Here is a 24,298-nt window from a genome sequence, read left to right as displayed (position 1 = left end):
AAGCGTTGATAACAACCTCAGCTGAAATTGGAAACTGTAGTGAGTGGCTCGGAGAGGTCGAGTGACATATTTCTTTCTTCTAGCCAGAGGCGGACTCCAGATTTTCGAACCTGAGGGGATTTTTAAAAGATTGATATTGGCTTGGGAGCTTTTTTGGGTTTGGGGGCTTGCTGTGCAGATGTGTTACAGAAAGGCACTCAATGGAAGGAAACTCGTCTTAGAAAGAAGTAAGGGATATGTCTCAGAGTATGAGTATGAGATGTTGCTGTGGGTATTTAAAATGATAGACCGTGAATAGGTAAGGAAAGAAGGTGCTAGGCTATGGTATCTCTCCATCCCTTCAACACTCCACTAAGTTTGTACTACGGCGGGGCGGAGGCAGGGAGGACCACGCTCTCCCGGTGTGGCGTGGCTATACCAACTCTCACAAAATCTAGAAGGTGACGGAGCTGGCGTACAAGAGGTCGTCTTTAGTGGAGAGGCCTGAGGTCTCCGCAGTGACGGGGGTGGCAGTGCGACCCCTTAGTCTTCAACTACAGGCCAGTCCCAAGTGCCCCAAAGGGGCTAGAATCTAAGGGGGAGTCTCCCCTCTCCCTAGAAGCGGGAGACAGCCTGGCCCGGAAGCTTCTTTGCTGACCCGGAAGCAGAGCTGTGCAGCGGAGGCGCCGCCGTGGAGCCGCCTTGGAGCCACCGCCCCCTCGCCGCTTCGCCGCTGCGTTGGGGAACCTGGACCGCGGCGGCGCCGGGTTGCCTTCATGATCCCGGGCGGGCGGCGGCGGCGGCGGCAGAGGCGGCGGGAGGATGACCTCTTACCGGGAGCGGAGTGCCGACCTGGCCCGTTTCTACACTGTCACCGAGCCCCAACGACACCCGAGGGGCTACACAGTATATAAGGTCACCGCCCGGGTGAGTGCTGGTGTCGGGCTGGGATAGGAGCTTGGATTGGGACCTGAGGATCTGGGGTGGGGACCCTGGTGTCAGGGTACCTGCCTCTGGCTCAGAGCCGAGGGTGGGACTGGGTGCTGCTCCTACTGGCGGGACTTGGGTGTCGGAGGTTGGGATTTTTAGAGTAGTGGCTGAGTGTGATATGCCCAGGGCTTCACTTGTAGTAGGTTGTGGTAGAGTCCTCTTTCTGGGGGTGGGGCAGTCAGTGGTTGATGGTTTTAAATTGATGACTCAGTTCCCATCCCGTTTGGACTTTCTCTTCTGAGTTTGCAATTTGCAGAAGTGGTTTTGCTTGCTCCAGGAAGATAATGCAGATTCAAAAGTGTTAATTTATGTATTGTTTGGCTTATGTAATATAAGTTATTTTTTCTCTTGACCTTTATCAGGTTTGCTGTGAAGAAGACAGATTCTTGGGACAGATGTCAGTGTTAGGCCACCAGCCTAGGAACTGTGGATCCGGGCTTTGTCAAACCCTTGAGTTTTTCATGTTTTTCTGTAGGAGACGTGAAAAAAATCTGCTGAGGGTGGCTTGTGTGAGCTACCATGAGGGCACATTTTAAAGTTGGGAGGCTCCTTTACATCAACTAACTGGTCCAATTTTTAGTACCCACTTTATGTTTCATTGCTTTTGCCTTGAGTTTTAAAGAGAGTCTGCATCTTCTTCTAGGAAAGTAAGAATAAATTAAAATTAAATAACTATATATGTATGTGACGTATGTGTGCATGAATATATGTGTATAGTAGGCATTTTGTACACATCACCCAATTTAATTCTCATTTTAATGAGGAAGAAACAGATTAAAGCAAGTTTAGTAACTTGCCCAACTTTACATTGCAAGGCAGTAGCAGGTCTGTCTGGGATCTGAAACCAGTTTTGCCTAACTCCAAGTTATATAAAATGTTAATAATTAACTTTATCAATTTTTAAAGAAGAGAGGTACAGATTAAGTAACAGTAGTTCAATATACATTTGGAGGATGTAAAGCAGGCCTTCAGAAGAATTTTTTTTTTTTTTTTTTTGAGACGGAGTTTCGCTCTTGTTGCCCAGGCTGGAGTGCAATGGCATGATGTCTGCCCACCGCAACCTCTGCCTCCTGAGTTCAAGCGATTCTCCTGCCTCAGCCTCCCGAGTAGCTGGGATTACAGGCATGTGCCACCATGCCTTGCTAATTTTTTGTATTTTTAGTAGAGATGGGGTTTCTGCATGTTGCTCCGGCTCATCTCGACGTCCTGACTTCAGGTGATCCGCCCACCTCGCCCTCCCAAAGTGCTGGGATTACAGGCATGAGCCACCACACCCAGCCTGAGAAGAATCTTAAAGGTTAAATAGATCAGTTTGGGGCATGGGAGTGGCACGTGGTGTGTGGAAATGGTGCACAATTCAGATAAATGTGAGAAGGAGGGACAGATGAACATGTCTGTATAAAGATAATGAGAAGACCTGACCTGCTATTGCCGATTGCTGTTCGGAGAATAGAGGGATGTTTGTTGCTCCCTGCTTGCATGTGAGGTTGTTACATGGGTGGAATGTTAGTTTCAGGTTGTGTAAGAAATTTTGTGAGATTGAGGGGCCCTTATTATACCACTCTTGAAACCTTTCTAGTCATTGGGCCCTTTGAAAATCTAGACTTAGTTTCCTAACACATAGTGTATGGAATCAGAACAGTTTTCAACATACATAATGTTTCTCTCACAGCATCCTACTTATCCCTTAATTTAACAAGAAAGTTATATTGTATTAATTTAGTTGCATGTCTATGTCTCTTAGTGGATTTAGAGCAGTTCTCTATCATTGGCATTTGTTTCTGCTTATATCAAATAATAGATAAAAGAACCTGCATGTGCATGGCACACAGTGCCTGAAAAACATTGTTAAATGTTTTCCTCTTCATTGTACGCAGCACACCCAATAAATGTTTAGATCCAGGCACTAAATACTGTGAGGGACATAAGGCTGAATAAAGCAGGGATCTTTATTCCTTTCAAGGATACTCATAGTAGAAGACAGTTTAGTGTACTTAAAGAAGTGTGATATAACACAGGAAGTTCCAGCAGACACTACAGAAAAGGGCTGTGGGAAGACAGATTGCTTCTGGATCAAGAGATTGGGGAATATGTACCAATCAAGATAGTTGAAAGAGGGGAAGAATCCAGAAAAGGAGAGGGTATGAAAAGGTAGACAGTTGAAGGGGTAGAGTCCATAAAGACCTGGAGGTATGAATGTGTGTGGAACTGGAATTGGAAGCACTGAGTATAATTATTTGTATTGTTACTTTACAAAAGGAAAGGTTAACCAAATTCAGAATTTTTTTTTTTCCCAAGGCGTAGTCTCGCTCTCTTGCCCAGGCTGGAGTGCAGTGGCGCGATCTTGGCTTACAGTAACCTCGCCTCCTGGGTTCAAGCGATTCTCCTGTCTCAGCCACTCAAGTAGCTGGGATTACAGGTGCCCGCCACCATACCCGGCTAATGTTTCCATTTTTTGCAGAGACAAGGTTTCGCCATGTTGGCCAGTCTGGTTTCGAACTCCTGACCTCAGGTGATCCACCCGCCTCAGCCTCCCAAAGTGCTGGGATTACAGGCGTGAGCCACCGCACTGGCCAAATTCAGATCTTAAATATCTGAAGCTGTGACCTATTTACTGAGCTAAGTTTCGACAATATAAACTAGAAGATAAAGTAGCACATTGCCTTGGAACTAACCAAATTTATATATATGCATGTTACATATTGCTGTGGTTATTTGAACTTGAAAATTGCATAGACTGCCTTTTTTCTTCCCGTAAATGTTTATGTCTTCATTTATTGCTTATGTTACAGATTTTGTTTTTAAAATGTAAGATCTGAGAGTCAACATGGAGACATACTTTTAAAATAACTGTGCTTAGTATTATAAAATATTTCTTGAGAGTTAAGGAGAAAAACACCTTTTTTCAGGATAATTAACCGGGTAAATAGTGCTCTCCTGAGAGAACTTCATGAGATAAAAATTAAGAATGTCTTCTGTATATTTTTTACTACTGATTTACTTCTAGCTTCAAGGAATAATTTTCTATATTTTTGATCCTTGCAGGGTTATTTCTGTAGGAGTAGAGTTTTAATCATTGGTAGTACCAATGTTAAATTTTGGATAGCAAAAGAGCTTTTTCATCTTCTTAAATCTCCTTTGTGCTTTTCTGCAGTTCTCTGAAATCTGGCAAGCTTAGATGATTTTGAGGCCAGTTGCAAGCATACTAACAGATTCTGCAGTTAAACTCTGTGTTATTTCTTAATTTTTATCTAGAATAAGTACCTCTATTCAGAATTGGAAAATTCTTTCATAAGTTCCCTTTGATTCTTTAGTTGAAGGAGACACAAGTATAAGAGAACCATCAGCAGTGTTTTTAGTTATTTCATCATGCTAAGTTTACAAAATTCTCATATTGTAATATAGATTTCTCAGCAACAGTAGGTGAATGGCAGTTCTTGCCTGTATTCTTTCCATGAGTATAAAAGGTATGTTTTTATTCTCAAAAGACAGTGCTGCATTATAACTTACTTAGTTTACATTGAGTCATAATTTACATACAGTAAAATTCACCCATTGTAAGTGTCCAATTTGATGAGTTTTGACAAATGTATACAGTTGTGTAACTACCCATGTTCATCACTGCTCAAGTTCCCTCATGTTCCTTTGCAGTCAGTCACTCCCCCTCATCCCCTATCTCTAGGCAACCACTGGTTTGCTTTCTGTCATTATAGATTGGGTTGCATTTTCTAGAATTTTGTATACAAGTAATCATATAGTATGCACTTTTTTTTTTTGGTCTGGCTTCTTCCACTCAGTATGATTATTTGAGATTTATCCATGTTGTCATGTATTTCATTCCCTTTTATTGCTGACTCATATTCAATTGTGTGGTTATACTGCATTTTATCTGTTCACCTGGTGATGGATATTTGGGTTGTTTCCAGTTTTTGGATATTATGAATACAGCTATTATGAACATTCATATACAAGTCTTTGTATGGACATATGGTTTTATTTCTCATGATACCACATGGCTTTGTTTATGTAGCTTTATACTAAGTTTTGAAATCAGGTAGTCTAAATACTCTTTCTCAAAATTGTTTTGGCTATTCTAGATTGTTTGCATTTGTGTATAAAATTTAGAATCAGCTTGTCTGGTTTCTATAAAAATGCCTGTCCAGATTTTGATTGGGATTATATTGAGAATGTAGATGAATTTCAGAAGAATTGATATCTTAACAATATTGTCTCTGATCTATGAACATATATATCTCCCCATTTATTTAGCTCTTCCGCATGAGCAGTGCTTTGTAATTCTCAGGATACAGTCTTGCACATGTTTATTTTTATTTATTGATCTTTTTCAGAGATGGGGTTTCACTGTATCGCCCAGGCTCAAGTGCAGTGACGCAATCATAGCTTACTGCAGGTTGAACTCTTGGGTTCAAGTGTTACTCCCTCCTCAGCCTATTGCCTGGGATTGTGGGCACAAGCTACCTCATTGGCTTTGCACATATTTAAAGTAGTTTGGGTTTATTTTGAAACCAGGAGAATGTATAAATCCTAGTTTTATTATACGTAGCTAGTGTTTGTTGAGTAATAACAGCAAACACTTACATGGTGCTTACTGAGTCAAGCAGTTTATATTAAATTAACACATTTGTCACAGGGGCCCGGTGAATAGGTACCATTATCATTTCCACATTTTCGATGAGGAAATTGAGGCACAGAGACGTTTAGTAACTTGTCCAGGGTCATATAGCCAGCAAGTGGTAGAGTCTACATTTGAACCCAGGTAGACTGGTCCCCATCACAGTGCTTTTAATCCCAATGCTATGCTGCTGAATACCTGTATTATAAAACATTTTTCATTAGGTGCTGTGAGTGTGCATATGGGGACACCTATGTGTCCCCACAAGGGCATTACTGTAGTTTGGCAAAAGTAATGGATACATGAATAATAAGTAACTGTGATGATGTGAACAAAGGGGAGTAAGGGAATTAATGGGAAGTACTGAGCTTCACTTAAGTCTGAAAAATTACCATTTCCAAAGCTTCAAATCGAAGCACTATTTATATTGCTTGGAGGGAACCTGTCCTCATTTCCTGACCATATTCTTGAGCAGTTTGCTTGTGCCTGGGAACGGAATTATTTGTAGTTTCCAAATTAGGTTAGAACACTACATTCTTCCATATCTCTCTGTTAGATGCTATTTTCTCTGTCTGGAATACTCTTTCCTTTTGTCTTGGCAATCTCTGCTCATCTCAGGTGTCAGCTATACCCTGTGTTCCGGGAAGCTTTTTTTTTTTTAGGCGTTGCTCTCTATATGTCTTGTATCTCCTCCATTATCATAATGTACTTGTTTGACACCTCTTCTGATAGCAGACTCTATTCTTTTTTGAGAGTCTCACTCTGTCACCCAGGCTGGAGTATAGTGGAACGATCATGGCTCACTCTAGCCTTGACTTCACAGGCTCAAGCAATCCTCCCACCTCAGCCTCCCTAGTAGCTGGAACTACAGGAACATGCCACCCTGCCTGACTAATTTTTGTATTTTTTTTTAAGAGACAGGGTTTCACCATGTTGCCCAGGCTGATCTTGAACTCCTGAGCTCAAGCGATCCACCCACCTTGGCCTCCCAAAGTGCTGGGATTACAGGCGTGAGCCACCATGCCCGGCCGACTCTGTCTTTTTAACTATATTCTTGGTGCCTAGCACAGAGCTTGGACTATAGTAGGGATTTCAGGGTAGGCTGGAAGGAGGCAGCGCTTTGCTTTTCAAGTGTTGATTTTTAAATTAACATACAATGAAATTGACTTATTCTTTTGTATAATTCTTTGAATCTTAACATGAGTATAAATTCATTTATCTACCACCATAATCAAGAAACAGAAGTTTCATCATCCCAAAAAAACTCCTTCATGCTATCTCTTTTTCACACCCTTCCCCCTACTCCTTATACCCTGGCAAGCAGTGATCTATCTCTACAACTATACTTTTGTCTTTTTGAGAATGTCATATAAATAGAATCATACAGTATTTAGCCTTGTAGACTGATAATTTGCCTATTTTTTTCTTTGGGTTGTTTGTTTTCTTACTCTTGAGTTTTGAGAGTTCTTTATGTTCTCGGTTCTTTATGTTCTGGGTATCTTTTTTTCGGGGTCAGATATGACATTTGTAAATATTTTCTCCTGATCTAGATCATATCTTTTAATTCTCTTAAGTAACTGTTTTTTTTTTTTTTTTTTTTTTCCTTTGAGACAGAGTCTCCCTCTGTTGTCCAGGCTGGAGTGCAGTGGCGTGATCATGGCTCACTGTAGCCTTGACCTCCTGAGCTCAAGCAATTCTCCCACCTCTCAGCCTCCTGAGTGGCTGGGACTACAGGAACGTGCCACTGTGCCCAGCTAATTTTTGTATTTTTTAAATAGAGACCCAGTTTCACCATGTTGCCCAGGTTGGTGTCAAACTCCTGGTCTCAAGCAATATGCCTGTCTTGGCCTTCCAAAGTGCTGGGATTACAGACGTGTGCCTGGCCTTTTTTATTTATTTATTTATTTATTTGTTTTAGAGATGGGGTCTTGCTGTGTTGCCAGGGCTGGAATGCAGTGCTTATTCGCAGGTGTGATCATAGTGTGCTACAGCCTCGACCTCCTAGGCTCAAGCGATACCCACCTCAGCCTTCCAAGTAGCTAGGACTACAGGTATGCCACGGCACCCAGACAGTGTCTTTTGCAAAGCACAATTTGTAATTTTGGTGAAGTCCAGTTTATCAGTTCTTTATTTTATGAACCATGCTTTTAGTGTCATACCTAAAATCTCTGCCTAACCTCAGGTTACAAATATTTTTCCCAATGTTTTCTTCTAGATAACTTATTTCTTTGCATTTTATATTTTGCTCTATGATCCATTTTGAGTTTTTTGTTTGTTTGTTTGTTTTGTTTTTTTAATAAGGTGTAAGGTTTGGGTGAAGGTTCTGTTTTTGCCTCTGGTTGTCCCATTGCAACAAAACACCATTTGTTCAAGAGACTAACCTTTCTTCGTTGAATTGCCTTTTCTCCTTTGCCAAAAGTCAATTGACTATATGTGTGTAAAGCTGTTTCTGGATTCTCTTATTTTGTTCCATGCCATACTATCTTATTATAGCTTTATACTAAATCTTAAAATTAGGCAATATTGTTTCTCCAATTTTATTCTTTTTCAAAATTATTTTGACTACCCTAGTTCCTTTGCTTTTTCATATATATTTTAGAATCAGTTTATCTATAGCTACAAAAAATCCTTTTGGGATTTGATTAGGAGTGCATTAAATCTGTAGATCACTTTAGGGAAAAATGGACATCTTTTCTATGTTGAATCATCTTCAAATCCATGAACACAGTATGTCTTGCAATTTATTTGTGTTCTCTGATCTCTTCTATCAGCATTTTGTGGTTTTGAGCAAATTACTTCTCTGTATGTTTTGTTGGATTTATTCCTCACTATTTCGTATTTTTGTAGCTATTGTCAATAGTATTTTTAAAAATTTTGGTTTTCAGCTTTTCTTTGCTAGTATATAGAAATTTGGTTCATCTTTGTGTTGTCCTTATATCATGTGACCTTTCTTTTTTTTTTATTATACTTTAAGTTTTAGGGTACGTGTGCACAACGTGCACGTTAGTTACATATGTATACATGTGCCATGTTGGTGTATCATGTGACCTTTCAAACTGACTTATTAGTTCTAAGACTTCTTAGTAGAATTCTTGTTTTTTTCCTGCATAGACAATCTGTGTTGTCTGCCAAAAGGCATAGTTTTATTTATTCTTTCCAAAATGTATGTCTTTTATTTCTTTTTCTTGCTTTATTACACTGGCTATGACTTGTAGTCCACAGTCTTGAATAGAAGTGGTGAGAGTAGACTTCCTTGCCTTGTTCCTGATATTAGGAGGAAAGCATTCAGTCTTTTATCCTCTAGTATAATTTTCATGGTAGAGTTTTTGTGTATGGGAGGCTGCATGTTTTATTTATTTATATATATATATTTTGAGACAGAGTCTCGCTTATCATCCAGGCTGGAATGCAGTGGCACGATCTCAGCTCACTGCAGCCTCTGCCTTCTGGGTTCAAGTGATTCTCCTGCCTCAGCCTCCCGAGTAGCTGGGATTACAGGCATGTGCTACCACACCTAGCTAATTTTTTTTTTTGAGACGCATCTCGCAATGTCACCCAGGCTGGAGTGCAATGGCATGATCTCGGCTCACTGCAACCTCTGCCTCCCAGGTTCAAGCGATTCTCCTGCCTCAGCCTCCCGAGTAGGTGGGACTACAGGCACCCGCCACTGTGCCCAGCTAATTTTTATACTTTTAATAGAGACGGGGTTTCATCATGTTGGCCAGGATGGTCTCGATCTCTTGACCTTGTGATCGGCCTGCCTTGGCCTCCCAAAGTGCTGGGAGTACAGGCGTGAGCCACTGCGCCCGGCCACACCCGGCTAATTTTTTTGTATTTTTAGTTGAGACAGGGTTTTGCCATGTTGGCCAGGCTGGTCTCGAACTCCTGGCCTCAGGTAATCTGCCCACCTCAGCCTCCCAAAGTGCTGGGATTACAGGCGTGAACCACCGCGCCCAGCTGCATGTTTTACTTTTTAGTTTTGTTAGCTTTTAAATTTTGAAGTAATCTGTAGTCATACACATTTCAAGCAATAATATGAGTCACTTTAAAGGAAAAAAAAAGAACCTACTAAATTTTAAATCCTTAACCTGTTAGGATTATTAACAAATGTCTGATATTAAAGCAGTGGGAGTTGTTAGATTTCAGTTGTTAAATCAGTAGCTTCTTGAAGATTTCTTGAATAAATACTTAGTTTTGGCTTAATCTGGAGATATTTTCAACAAACAAAATAATCATAGGGATAGGGAGGGCAATTAGTTTGTTGTAAAATATATTTATGCTTAAAATTTTTGAAAAATGGCTCTCAAGGTGTCTTGTGTTTTCTAGAGTCTAGTTTTATTCTACTGTTCCTTTGTTTTTGACTTGTAATATTGTTTAGTAGAAAACTTTCTAATATACCAAAAATTTCATAAATGGAACTTAAAAAATGTAAGCCATTCCTGATTTCATCTTGTTTGTTGACAACTTGATCTCAGATATTAAGATTTTATGTTAAACTGCAAACTTTCTTTAACATTAAGGATTTTGATTTTCCTTGAACCTTGATTGGAAAATAGTTTAGCATATTGCTATAACTGGTAAAATTTGAGGTGAGAAAAATAACTTTAGCAAACATTTACTGAGTATCTAGAGATAACTTGCAGTTTTAGCTTCTTTACTCTCCCTGAGATTTTCGGATTTTAATAATATAGAAAGCCACAACTCCTTACTGTCTTTGTCAGTTTGGATTTTTGTAACAAGATATTATAGACTAGATGGCTTCAACAATAGACATTTCTTTCCCACAGTTCTGAAGGCTGCAGGCTGGGAAGTCCAAGACCAAGATGCCAGCAGATTTAATACCTGATGAGGGCCCGCTTCCTGATTTACATACAGCTGCCTTCTTGCTGTATGGTCTCATGGCTGAGAGAGATCATTGTCTTTTTCTTGTAAGCGCAGTAATCCCATCATGAAGTTCCCACCCTCATGACCTGATTACCTCTGGAAGGCCTCACAGCCAGATCCATCACCTTGGGGATTAGAGTTTCAACATGAAATTCAGTGTGAATTTTAGGGGAAACACAAACATTCAGTCTGTAGTACTTTTGACATAATGCTTTTGTGAAAACTTGTTAGAAAGTTGAATGTCTAAAATTTGTCCCATTGACTTGTCTATTTTATATGGGAGTTCTTTCACTCCAGAGAACTAAAAATTATAAAATGTCTAATTATGGTTTGTGCAGGTGTTGCCTCTTGGGTCCAGACTGCCTGGCTGGTGGGTGATAACCAGCCCTAATATTCTTGCCAACCAGTGCCACCTGTGGCTCTGCAGGGAAGAGCAGGAGAGAGGAACTCAGATGCAGGTGGTTGTGAAAGGGAGGTTGAGTTTGGTAAGGTAACAATTGCCTATGTGAGCTGGGTGCTTTGACCTACTTTTCCTGCAAGACTTGGGTGTTTTTTTTTTGTATGTATGAAGTACAGTTTAAATATGTCAGTATATTTACATGAAAGTATGGATTTTATGAAAGTTAATATCTGAAAATCAGGACTGCATGCATTATATTGATGAATGTGCCACTTGGTATACCTAGTCACCACAAGGAGAACTGTTCAGAATAGTGTAGCCTTCCATTTCTGCATATTGTATTATTCCTGTCCCACATTCAGAGATTCATATCTTTGAAAAATGAGAAGAATGGACATGTTTTCCATGTTTGATTATTTGTACTTTGACACTTAGTGTAATTACTAGAATTAATTTTGTTAATTTTTCTTCTTAGCTCTGCTACTCTAAACTAGCAGCTGAACAGTGATAGTGAAGTAGCCCTCAGAAGACTTGATTACAATACTTTGCTCATAAAACTAGCTTCTTAAATTTTATATTTAACTTCTTATCAATACTGGCTTCTAAAGGGACTTATTTTATCTTTTTTTTTTTACCTAGGAAATATTATAAGTTTGAATAATTTTTATAGTTTTGTTTTCTAGTACAGGTTAGCATCCCTATTCTGAAGTTTGAAATCCAAAATGCTCCAAAATCTGAAACTTTCTGAGTGTCAAAATGATGCTTCAAGTGTAAAATTTCACACTTGACCTCATGTGATAGGTTGCAGTCATGCAGACAATTATTAAAAATACTGTATAAAATTACTTTCAGGCTATGTATATAAACGTATATATGAAACAAATGAATTTTGTGTTTAGCCTTGGGTCATATCCCCAATATATTTCATGTATGTGCAAATATTCCAAAATCCAAAAAAAATCCAAAATCTGAAACACTTCTTGTTTCATGCATTTTGGAAAAAGGATATTCCACCTGTAGCTACTCTTTGTTAATCTTAACAAAGAATACAGCTTTTTGTATATGTCTGAGTTAACAGAGTGATTTCTAATCATCATTATGGTGATAATCAGATAAGAGAGTGCTTTTGAATTTTTTTTTTTGGACAGAGTGTCGCTCTGTCGCCAGGCTGGAGTACAGTGGTGCGATCTTGGCTCACTGCAACCTCTGCCTCCCGGGTTCAAGGGATTCTCCTGCCTCAGCCTCCCGAGCAGCTGGGACTACAGGTGCGCCCCACCACACCCAGCTAATTTTTGTATTTTTAGTAGAGACAGAGTTTCACCATGTTGGCCAGGATGGTCTCGATCTTGACCTTGTGATCCTCCAGCCTCGGCCTCCCAAGGTGCTGGGATTACAGGCGTGAACCATCGCATCCGGGCAAGACAGTGCTTTTGACCTGACTTTTAAGGAAACGTGGTAATATTTATTAAGAAGTAGATAGAATAAGTTAGCATACTGGAAAGGATTTCAGGGACCCAGTGGCAATGTGACCTGTTGATTATTATGGAACTGACCTAGGCTAAGCCTCACAGCCTGATCTTTGTTTTCAGAATAGGCAAGGGGGCTAACTTTGGGTCTTTGCTTTGTTTTTACTTTGTTTTAGTACTGAACTGGCAGAAAAAGCAGTTCATGGGCAGTGCCAACACCATTATTCAGACCCCATTCTTTTTAGTTCCAAGCCCCTTGTTTTTTTTTCTGCTTTTCCAAAGTGGTTCTTCAATTTCTGTATTTTAGTTGACTTATAAGACAAAGGGTTTACCTAACTGTAATGCCTATAAGCATTTTGTCAGAGATATTTTGTCAGGAATATTACCTGAATACTTGGAATTTTAATCTTGAAGAGGGCCAATTGACTTATGTCCTGGAGAGAGCACTTTGGAGTCATGGAGTTGTGAGATCTGGTCCTGCCTCTGTTATTTGATTGAGTCTATTTTCTAGGTCTTTGGTTATCTCATCTTACCAAGCATGGTTGTAGTGATTATTGAATGAAGTAGAGTATTTAATTTCTTAGCACAATAAGAGATAGTTACTTTTGCTGTGAGACATTGTTTTTCTAAATTCATAACTTGCTGTTCATGAACAGAGGCAGATAGACTACAAAAATTGTGGTAGTATTTCTCTAGTGCTTCAGATTTTAGTAGGTGTTGTACTAAATAAATAATGAGGATGATAATAATAACATAAAAATAAAAAGTTGAGTGGCTAGATGTCTTTGGGAAATACTATGTATCTTCCTTTTGGGGATTTACTAGGCATATTAATGTATTAAAGGGTTTGAAGAATTCTGCTGTAAACAACATTCCCTTCTTAAACAGAGGTAAACTGAATTGATTATTAAGCTCTTCCTGTGAGATCACTGATTTTAAAGAATACTGGTATTACATGTAACATGTTTTGTGAAGCACTGCTGCTGTAGGGTAATACTTTTTTTTTTTTGTATTTTTAGTAGAGTGTAAGCTAATACTTTTTAAGATGAGTTGGTGATAAATTTCTAAAAAGCAAGAAGCATTTCAAGATATATAGGTAGTACTAACTGAGTCAGTGGCAGTTAATGCTTGCAGTGGAAATTTGTGAACTTTATTTTTATTTTTATTTATTTATTTTGAGACGGAGTTTCACTTGGTCATCCAGGCTGGAGTGCAATGGCGTGATCTTGGCTCTCTGCAACCTCCGCCTCTCTGTTTCGAACTGTTCTAGTGCCTCAGCCTCTTGAGTAGTTGGGACTACAGGCACATGCCACCACATCCGGCTCATTTTTGTATTTTTGGTAGAGGCAGGGTTTCACCGTGTTGGCCAGGCTAGTCTTGAACTTGTGATCTCAGGTGTTCCACCTGCCTTGGCCTCCCAAAGTGTTGGGGTTATAGGCGTGAGCCACCGGGCCCGGCCAAATTTGTGAAGTGTTTTTTTTTGAGAGGGAGTTTCATTCTTGTTGCCCAGGCTGGAGTGCAGTGGCGCAATCTCAGCTCACTGCAACCTCCACCTCCCGAGTTGAAGTGATTCTCCTGCCTCAGTCTCCCTAGTAGCTGGGATTATAGGCGGATGCCACAACGCCTAGCTAATTTTTGTATTTTTAGTAGAGACGGGGTTTCACCATGTTGGTCAGGCTGTTCTCGAACTCCTGACCTCAGGTGATCCTCCCACCTTGGCCTCCCAAAGTGCTGAGATTACAGGCGTGAGCCACTGTGTCTGGCCTTTGTGACCTCTTTTTTTTTTTTTTTTTTTTTGAGATGGAGTATCTCTCTATTGCCCAGGCTGGAGTGCAGTGGCGTGATCTCGGCTCAGTGCAAGCTCTGCCTCCTGGGTTCATGCCATTCTCCTGCCTCAGCCTCCTGAGTAGCTGGGACTACAGGCACCTGCCACCACGCCTGGCTAACTTTTTGTATTTTTAGTAGAGACAGGGTTTCACTGTGTTAGCCAGGATGGTCTTGATCTCCTGACCTTGTGATCCGCCCGCCTCGGCTGCCCAAAGTCCTGGTATTACAGGCGTGAGCCACCGTGCCCAGCCTTTTTTTTTTTTTTTTGAGACAGAGTCTCGCTCTGTTGCCCAGGTTGGAATGCAGTGGCGCGATCTCAGCTCACTGCAACCTCTGTCTCCTGGGTTCAAGTGATTCTCCTGCCTCAGCCTCCCGAGTAGCTGGGATTACAGATGCCTGCCACCATGCCCGACTAAGTTTTGTATTTTTAGTAGAGATGGGATTTCACCATCTTGGCCAGGCTGGTCTCGAACTCCTGACCTTGTGATCCACCCTCTTCAGCCTCCCAAAGTGCTGGGATTACAGGCTTGAGCCACCACACCCGGCCCTTTGTGAACTTTTAATGAAAACTGTCACTGTTTTAAATTCCAACTTTTGTGGAATTTATTGGTTGAACTTTGTGACAAACTCTCTTGAAATTTATCCAGAGAAAAATTACTGAGTTGCTAGCTCAGTTTTATTCATTGTCAGTATGGTTATATTCTTCCCTCAGATTTCTGATTGATACTCTTATTTTTCATTAACTTTTCAGTCACGGAAGATAATTACACAGAAACAATTGTTACTCATGGATTTTTATACTCAATTCACATTATCCTAGCCATTTTGTGGTTTTTGTTTCCGTTTTGGGGGACATATTTGTAAAGTATTTAAATGAGATGACATATTTGGGAATACTGAATCCCTAATAGTGGGGTACCAAGTGGTTGAAGTTGGTAATGTATTCGGGAAGTGATTGTATTTTTATAATGCAGTTGTGTAGGAATCAGACCTAGTATATTCTCCATTGTACTGCAGTACCTGGCAGCAGAGTAGGCACTAATATGTGTTGAATGAATAGGTGAAATAAACAAAAACCTAATGGCGATGGAATTTTATGGAAATAAGTAAACTTCATTATTGCTGAAAATACCACAGATAAATAGAGGGAGGCAGTGTAATAGAGTGGAAAGAGCAGTAGACCAGGAGTCAGACAGTCGAGGATCTCATTCTAAATTTGAAGGTGAATAGCCATGTGGCTTTAGACAGGACTCTGAACCACCTTATTTTCTTATCTGTAAAAGGGGAAGTCATAATAGCTACTCTGCCTAACTCATAGGTTGTTGAGAAAATGAAGTGATTCATTAATATAAAATTATTCGCAAATGTAAATGTACAAAGTCAAATTTTCCCTATGCCTAGCACAGTGCCTTGAACAGTATTAGCACAGATATAGACTGTTAATAATAAAAAGGAAGCTAAAAAACAAGAGTTTAAAACTGATTCTTGGAGTGCTCACAGAATACTAGGGGGCAGAAGGATGAAGAATAACCTACAAAAGAGAAGCAGAAGCACCAAAGAGGAAAGAGAATCAGGGAAGTATAACCCTGTACTTTTAAGACACAGTTTTCACTAAGCTTTAGGCTTGTCAGGTAATACCTAAGTAGCTTTTGATTTGATTTTCCAAACCCTGTCTAAATTTCCTCCTTCACTGTGAAGTATTTGGTGGGCACAGGGTAGTTCCTTTTGTAAGCCTAAAATTAAAGACCTTCACTTAGGTAGTGTAAGTATACTTCAACTTTGATTTTCTGTATATTGCATAATAATCATGAGTTACTGTTGTTACCAAAACACCAGGGGTTCCATCTAGGTCCTGCTGCTTGTCACACAGAAAGCAATCTCTGAGACAATGAGTATTGCTAAGGAAGCCAGCTTTAATCAGGTGCTGCAGCCAAGGAGATGTCTCAGATCCATTTCCCTGACTGACTAAAATTAGGAGTTTATATAGCAGGGAGGAAATGTGATTATCTACGGGAAAACAGGTACTACAGAGGGTTAAGGAAGCAATTGTGACGGATGAGAGGTCTGGCATCTCATTGTTTGGATGCAGTGATCTGGTGAATTTCAGTTCATTTGATATTGTAAAAGGAAAATAAATCTTGAGGCCCCCAAATCACTAAGCTAAAGGTAAAAGTCAAGTTGGGAACTGCTTAGGGCCAACCTGCCTCCCATTCTCTTCAAAGTCACCCCTCGGCTGACTGAGATAACCATTAATACATACCAGATTGCCTCATTTGGAGAAGCGAATCAGAAACTCAGAAGGATACAGCCATTTGTCTTTTATCTACCTGTGACCTGAAAGCCCCCTCCCCATGTTGAGTTGTCCCACCTTTCTGGACTGAACCAGTGTACATCTTACACATATTTATTCATGTCTTATGTCTCCCTAAAATGTATAAAATCAATCTGTGCCCCTACCACCTTGGGCACGTGTTGTCAGGATCTCCTGAGGCTGTGTTACGGGCGTGGATCCTCAATCTTAGCAAAATAAACTTTCTAAAGTAACTAAGACCTGTCTCAGATATTCGGGGTTCACAATATTAATACTTTTTAAGAGGCCTGAGGGCCCTTTCCTGAAGGAACTCTGGTAAAACAAATGTTAAGTTTCAAGCTTTAATACCAGAAGGGTCAGTCTCCATGTTTGTCCAAAAAAACTGTCTGTAGGACTATCGGGTCAGTTTCACTTTTATTATCATGAAGACATTTTTTTTTTTTTGAGACAGAGTCTCGCTCTGTCGCCCAGGCTGGAGTGCAGTGGCGCAATCTCCCCTCACTGCAAGCTCCGCCTCCCGGGCTCACGCCATTCTCCTGCCTCAGGCTCCCGAGTAGCTGGGACTACAGCCGCCCGCCACCATGCCCGGAGAATTTTTTGTATTTTTAGTGGAGACAGGGTTTCACCGTGTTAGCCAGGATGGTCTCGATCTCCTGACCTCGTGATCCGCCTGCCTCGGCCTCCCGAAGTGCTGGGATTACAGGCGTGAGCCACTGCGCCCGGCATCATGAAGACATTAAGAGTCTTACATCACTAAACCATGACTGGTTGACTGCTTTTGGGATGCCACTTTGCTCTGCACAGTGAGGATTCAGTGTCATGGGAAGGATCTAGGATGAAGTGTTTCCCAATCTTTTGCTTAGCACACTACTGTTATCTGAGGTATGGAAATATGTTTGGGAAATACACCCTCCTCCACTCTGTACTCCCTTCCCACCCCACCACTGTGTACCGCTAGACTATGAGCTCCAGGAAGAAAGGGACTTGCTCACTATTGTAATCCGGCACATAGATGTATGTAAACCACTAAGAGGACGGCTGAGAAATAATAATCAAATTGGTTATTTCTGATAAGATGGTTTTAATATTGTGGCTATTGTTAGGAGATGGCTAATGTGTTTTTGTTTATGCAGTACACATGTATTTGATTTCCAGGACTGGCTCATCTGAAGAACACCCAGAATATGTACACCAAACTAAGAAATAAGTTCTTCTGTCTCAAAAAGATCATTTGCTTATATTAAGGAAGATTATTTAAAATACTTAAGATACCTTAATATATTCATAAATTCAGGAAATGTATTAAACTGAGAAAAACATAAATTGTGAAACTTAAAGTACATTTGAATAGACCTTGCTGTGAATGATCATGTGCTATTTTTGGGGGGTGGATTATTAGTGGATTGGTTATCCATGACTTTTCTTCTCAATACATTTCATAAAAATGTAAGAACGGTGGGGTGCAGTGGCTCACACCTGTAATCCCAGCACTTTGGGAGGCTGAGACAGGCGGATCACGAGGTCAAGAGATTGAGACCATCCTGGCCAACATGGTGAAACCTTGTCTCTACTAAAAATACAAAAATTAGCTGGGCGTGGTGGCACATGCCTGCAGTCCCGGGTACTTGGGAGGCTGAGGCAGGAGAATCACTTGAACACAGGAGGCGGAGGTTGCAGTGAGCCAAGATCGCGCCACTGCACTCCAGCTTGGGTGACAGAGCAAGACTCTATCTCAAAAAAAAAAAAAAGAAAAAAGCAAAAAACAAGAAACACTTATAAGAATCAAAATTCGTCATACTATGTGAAATACTGGTATTTGAAAGTAATAGCTAAAATCAAAGATTTTAATAATGTGTAGTTGTTAGTTACCTGTTATAGTCTCTTATACTAAATCTGTGTTGTCTAATTTGGTAGCCATTAACCACATGTAGCTATTTTGATTTAAATTTAAATTAAGGCCTGCAGTGGCTCACACTTATAATCCTAGCACTGTGGGAGGCTGAGGTGGGAGGATTGCTTGATCCCAGGAATTTGAGACCAGCCTGGGCAACACAGGGAGACCCCCATCTCTACCAAAAAAAAAAAAAAAGTGTATATATATATATGTGTGTGTGTGTGTGTGTCTGTGTATGTGTATATATATGCCGACTGTGGTGTTGTGTGCCTATAGTTCCAGCTACACAAGAGGCTGAGGTGGGAGGATCAGTTGAGTCCAGGAGTTTGAGGCTGCAGTGAGCTATGATCATGCCATGGCACTCTAGCCTGGGTGACAGAGTGAGACCCTGTCTCTTTAAAACAAAAATTTTTTTGAATTAATTTAAATGAAATAAAATTAATGTAGTTTCTCAAAGTAGCCATATTTCAGTGGCTCAGTAGCCATACACATGTGGCTAGTGGTGGCTGTGTTGAACACTGCAAATAGAGAACCTTTTTTTCTGTTATCACAGAAAGTTCTATTGCATAGCACTGTTGTATAAATTAATGAAAATTGCTACAAGATTTCACCAAGTTTATATATTCTGAAAGTTGGAGAATAGAGTGCAAGATATTTGTTCTCTGGAATTCTTAGGTGGGACCTTTCACGATGGTTAACCTGTCTGGTAGGGGACAGAGGAAACTTTTAAATTATAGCGTTCTTGCTGTGTTCTTATTTGTTGTTCACAACAGCCAGGCCAGGCAGTTAGTATTATCTTCGTTTTGTCGATGAGATCAAACCTGTAAGTGGAGGAACTGTAATTTGAACCAAGGTTTGTCTGACTTTACATCCTCTGTTTTTTTGTTCTTGTTTTGGACTTTAGGGGTGGTGCTGAATGGATTATAATCCCTAGTTCATGGTGTATTGTCATTGGATATCAAAGACCCTTTTCTTCCTCACACTCATAGGCAACCATTTTAATGTGTGTTTGATTTATCTTTTTTTTTAAAATTTTTTTGAAGTGAAAGCAAGTTTATTAAGAAAGTAAGGGAATAAAGAATGGCTACTCCATAGGCAGAACAGCCTGATTTATCTTTTTGTTTATTTTTGCAACATACACCATTGTAGCTTCAAAACTATTAATTTGACACTTGCATGGATGGTACTGTATTATGTAATCTAATGTGAGATTTTCCTAATTTAGGATGCTGTTTGATGATGTAAACACCTAGCTTTTCAAAAGTTTTGTGAAAAAAATCTTTTTACCTGGTGTTAGACTTTTTGGCCTTTGTCATCAGAGAAGTTTGAAAGAATCTCCCCTTTTCTTCTTTGCTTAGGGAGTATTGATAGAAGGATTATTTGTCCCTGAATGTTTGTAAATAATTTATATTACTTTTGTTTTCTTTATCATTAGGCAGCCAGTGATTACTTCTTATACTTCTCACATGGTGTGTCTGAGCATTGTAGCTGCTTTTTTTTAATTGAAAGTTGTATTGTGCTAATTGTAGATTCATATACAGTTGCAGGAAATAATGTAGAGCGATCCCTTGTACACTTTGCCCAAGTGCAGCTGCTTTTTATGCTTCCAGTTTGTATGTAGGCTTGCTGGGAAGGGGAGGTGTAAACAAGCTTGTTAGAATTATGTTAATTAAGTAAGAGTAAAGGGCAGATGCTTTTTCTTAAGAATGTAGTGAATATATGAACTTTAGCATGTGGACTTACTTTTAGCTGCTTTTTGCTTAATTTTTAGTATTGTTAAAATAACATTTTTAGCCAAATTAAATTTAACAGAGTTTAATTGAGCAAAGAAGGATTCACAAATTGGTCAGCCTCCTCAGCCAGTGTAGGTCCAGAGAGACTCCAGCACAGCCACGTGGTGGAAGATGTATGGACAGAAAAAGGAAAGTGATGTACAGAAAAGGAAACTGAAACAGCTGTATTGGTTCCAGCTAAGCATTTGCCTTATTTGAACACCGTTTGAACAGTTGGCTCTCTTTGGCCAAAACTTGGTGATTGGCGCCGTAGTAGGTTACAGTCTTTACACATCTATTTACATATCTATTTCTCTGTTCGTTATGTACAGAGAACCTTTTAGGCCAAACTTAAAATATGTAGCCTAAGGGAGGTAACTTTAGGTTAAACTTGATTTAACAGTATGTATTTCAGATAGTGAAGTTATTATATAGCTGAGTTTTGGATAAATGATATAGTGTTTTTTTTTTAAGCAAATTGAATTTTTTGTACAAATACTATTGAAAGTTAATTATACAAATATGAAATCTTAAATTTTGATAATGATTAGAGATTTCTGTGTATGTTTTGTTTTAGGTTGTTTCACGAAGAAATCCAGAGGATGTCCAGGAGGTAACATTTATATGAAGACTTTATTTTATGTATTTGATGAAAATTTAACTAAGTGCTTTTTTGAGGAAATCGCCTGAATCATTTGTACATCAATCTCTTTTTTTTGAGACGGAGTTTCGCTCTTGTTGCTCAGGCTGGAGTGCAGTGGTACGATCTCGGCTCACTGCAACCTCCGCCTCCCGGGTTCAAGTGATTCTCCTGCCTCTGCCTCCTGAGTAGCTGGGATTACAGGCATCTGCCACCACGCCCAGCTATTTTTGTATTTTTAGTAGAGACAGGGTTTCACCATGTTGGCCAGGCTGGTCTCGAACTCCTGACCTCAGGTGATCCACCCGCCTCGGCCTCCCAAAGTGCTGGGATTACAGATGTGAGCCACTGTGCCCGGCCTGTACATCAGTCTTTATATGTTTGCATGAAGATTGTCTTCATTTCACAAAACAGTAGCTGAAGTGTCCTATTTGAGACCTACTAAATAATTGTTAAGTTTTAGTAGGTGTTAAATTATATAAATAAGAATTTAATGAATTATGGTGCTGTTTACTAAGTGATAATTGTTCTGGTAACTAGTGTTTACAAGATTTCAATATCACTTAAGGGCCCCTATTTACCCATTTCAAGATCATAATGCCTGTGTAATAAAAAGTATTTGGTAACTAATATTTATTTTAAAGATTCTAACAGTAAATTATGGGTCTCCACCTACTTTCACTTTTATATTGAATTGACATGTTGACATCTTAGAAAACTGCTTTAGGCATAGATGTTTCTTTTTTTTAAACTTTTTAAGTTAGTAAATTCATTTGCAGATTATTCTGTGCATTTTTTCCTTTTTTTCCTTCTTTCTGTAATGGTACCAGCCAGTTATGTTTTGCTTAAAATTGTGGAATTCTCTATTTGTATTTACTCTGTGCTTGTTGTATATCTTTAGGAATCCTTACTGAGAAGCTTGTTGCTTTGAATGTTTCTTGATTTACTTTCATTTTAGTCCCTGCTCATTTTCACTAAGACTAGAAGGACATATATCAGGATTTTTCCCCCTCCCTAATGTGTTTAAAACAGATATTTTAAGTTTGGAGTCCTGATTCTGCAACAGTGTTGTTTTTTTTTTTCCCCACAATTAAATATGAATGTCTTTGGGTGGTAGGTTTTTTCTGTTTAGCTACAGGTCCCACTGCTCTACAGAAAATACCTGGCATGATTCATACATTTAAGGTGACTGTTTGGTACTGGTTGGTATGAGTGTATGGCCCCAGGTTTAGGTAATATTTAAATTTTATACATTATCATTTCTGGCTGTGTCTGATTTCATAGTTGTTTTTGTCCTATGATTTAAAACAGATATATTTTTTATACAAAAATTAGCTGGGCATGGTGGCAGGCACCTGTAATCCCATCTACTTGGGAGGCTGAGGCAGGAGAATTGCTTGAACCTGGGAGGCAGAGGTTGCAGTGAGCTGAGATCGCACCACTGCACTCCAGCCTGAGCGACAGAGCGCGAGACTCTGTCTCAAAAAAAAAAAAAAAAAAAACAGATTTAATACTATTTTCCTGATGGGTTTTAAGACAATTCCTTCCCTACCAGGAAACAGAAAGAATATTGTAATATTGTTATTTTGAAAGAAAAAAATATATACATACATATATATGTATCAGTGAAAGTAATTTGCACCATTGATTAAAGTACTTTTCTGTCTTTACTTGTATCAATTGATGAGTGTGAACTATTCTTTAGATTTCTAGTTTACAACTCTTAAAATTGAAAATGGGTGTATTTCCTTTGAATGCATTGTCTGATTGCTGTGCTGTAGTTTGTAGCTTGATGTTCCCATTTTCCAGGGAGAATCCTGAACCAACCTATCCATGAACATACTCTCTGCCATTTTCTTAGTCCTTTTTTCGGGAAAACTCTTTTATAATAACAACTGTTGGTGAACCATTCATCAGAAAACTCTTGTAAGTGTCTTTTAGTTAGACAATTGCATGGTTCTTTGTTAGAAGTGGTATATATTTTTAAAAGTCTTCTATTTAGTTGGTTTCTTAAAATATAGAATAATCTTGAAATTCTAACAGTACTTTTTTTAGTTTCCCATTTAGTGTATTTAAACATTGGAATTCTTATTTGGGAGAGGAATTCACCACTTAGAGTTTGTTTTTCACTTTCTTTCACTTTCCCTCTCCATTAACTTATTCATTTGTTACTGCTTTAGACTATATAGTAAGGCTTCACAAGGGCTATTGAGGACTAGATGTACTGATAGTCCAACAAAATGTAGGGCTAGTAATACGCTAGCCTTATAAAATAGGAGAAATTTTGTTGTTTTTCTTTTATATATAGCTTGGCACATGCCACCACATATCAGTGTTTTCTTCCTAAGAATGCTAAAAGATCTGTGGCCTCTCTTTCAGTAGATTGTGTAGAACATGAATAGACAGCAGAAAAGTGAAGAAGAGATGGTTTTGCTCCCCCTCACCCTTTTTTAAACAAATTAACCTATACCTGTTTCTCTCTACAGGTAGGATATTTCACTGGTGAAATTTGGGGAAGGAAAAGAACTGAAACAGGACTTTCTATGTATTATGTCAGAAATCTCTAACTTTTAAATCCTTTTTTTAAAAAATAGTTTTATTATTTATTTATTATTTTTATTATTTATTTATTTCTTGAGATGGAGTCTCACTGTGTCACCCAGGCTGGAGTGCAGTGGCGTGATCTCGGCTCACTGCAACCTCTGCCTCTCGGGCTCAAGTGATTCTCCTGCCTCAGCCTCCTGAATAGCTGGGACTACAGGCGCCCGCCACCACGCCTGGCTGATTTTTGTATTTTTAGTAGAGATGGGGTTTTACCATTTTGGCCAGGCTGGTCTCAAACTCCTGACCTCAGGTGATCTGCCCATCTCGGCCTCCCAAAATGCTGTGATTACAAGCGTCAGAAAAAATTGTTTTAGAAAATAGGTACACACTCAGAAATATATCAGGGGAAAGGAAAGGCTCTTGAAAAGAGGGAAAATAAAATCCGTAAGCAGATAGTGTGGTAGTGATGTTGGTTGTAAGAAGAGATAATCCAGCAAATTTTAAATATTAAAACTATGTGAGAGTGAAAAGGACAAAGTTAATTCAATTGGTGGTTCTGTAAAATACAGGAATCTAAAAAGTTTTTGGTTTTATTAAGTGTAATTATCTGAAAAGGAAACATTTATCTAAAAAATATTTAAGGGAATGTTTTTAAAATTAAGCTTTTATTTGTATGTTTTTATATGGTTGTCACTGAATTAATATTTCCTTGAGACATTTTCTTCAGAGTGACTTTAATAAATAAGAAACTTATGGAGACTTGGTTCAATAAAGAAATAGGTGTTATAGACCTATTTTTTCAATGGGAAAGTATTGAGCATTAATTAGAGAAAATAATTTCTGTATGTGTCTCTGAGGACTTTGTGTAGTCCAGATATGAACATCAGTACTTGCTGTTGTAGTGGAAGTATACCTTTGTTCACTTTTGTATTTTGAAGATTTCTGGAAACCTCAAAAC

At 39.2% G+C, this 24,298-nt stretch overlaps 1 protein-coding gene across 17 annotated transcripts in view; it reads left to right on the top strand.

Annotated features, from left to right (window-relative positions):
- The first annotated feature begins 633 nt into the window (after positions 1-633).
- Positions 634-24,298, top strand: part of RPS6KC1 (ribosomal protein S6 kinase C1) — a 328,215-nt gene continuing 304,550 nt past the window's right edge. For 8 of the 17 annotated variants that reach the window (XR_008509987.2, XM_054520581.2, XM_054520616.2 and 5 more), the window contains exons 1-2: positions 637-906; positions 20,734-20,769. Coding sequence is in view for 14 of the 17 variants with exons in the window: in XM_054520581.2 (XP_054376556.1) it covers positions 802-906; positions 20,734-20,769 (141 nt within the window). In the remaining 3 variants the exon portion in view is untranslated. Of the gene's footprint in view, positions 907-20,733; positions 20,770-22,605; positions 22,723-24,298 lie in introns of those variants that run through there. The other 9 variants (XM_054520608.2, XM_009237833.4, XM_002809464.6 and 6 more) reach the window with 6 other exon arrangements.

Source organism: Pongo abelii, chromosome 1 (assembly GCF_028885655.2).
Source record: "Pongo abelii isolate AG06213 chromosome 1, NHGRI_mPonAbe1-v2.0_pri, whole genome shotgun sequence".
Lineage (NCBI taxonomy): Eukaryota > Metazoa > Chordata > Mammalia > Primates > Hominidae > Pongo > Pongo abelii.
Note: the sequence above shows the minus strand (reverse complement) of the source record. Positions and strands in the feature narration are given on the sequence as shown.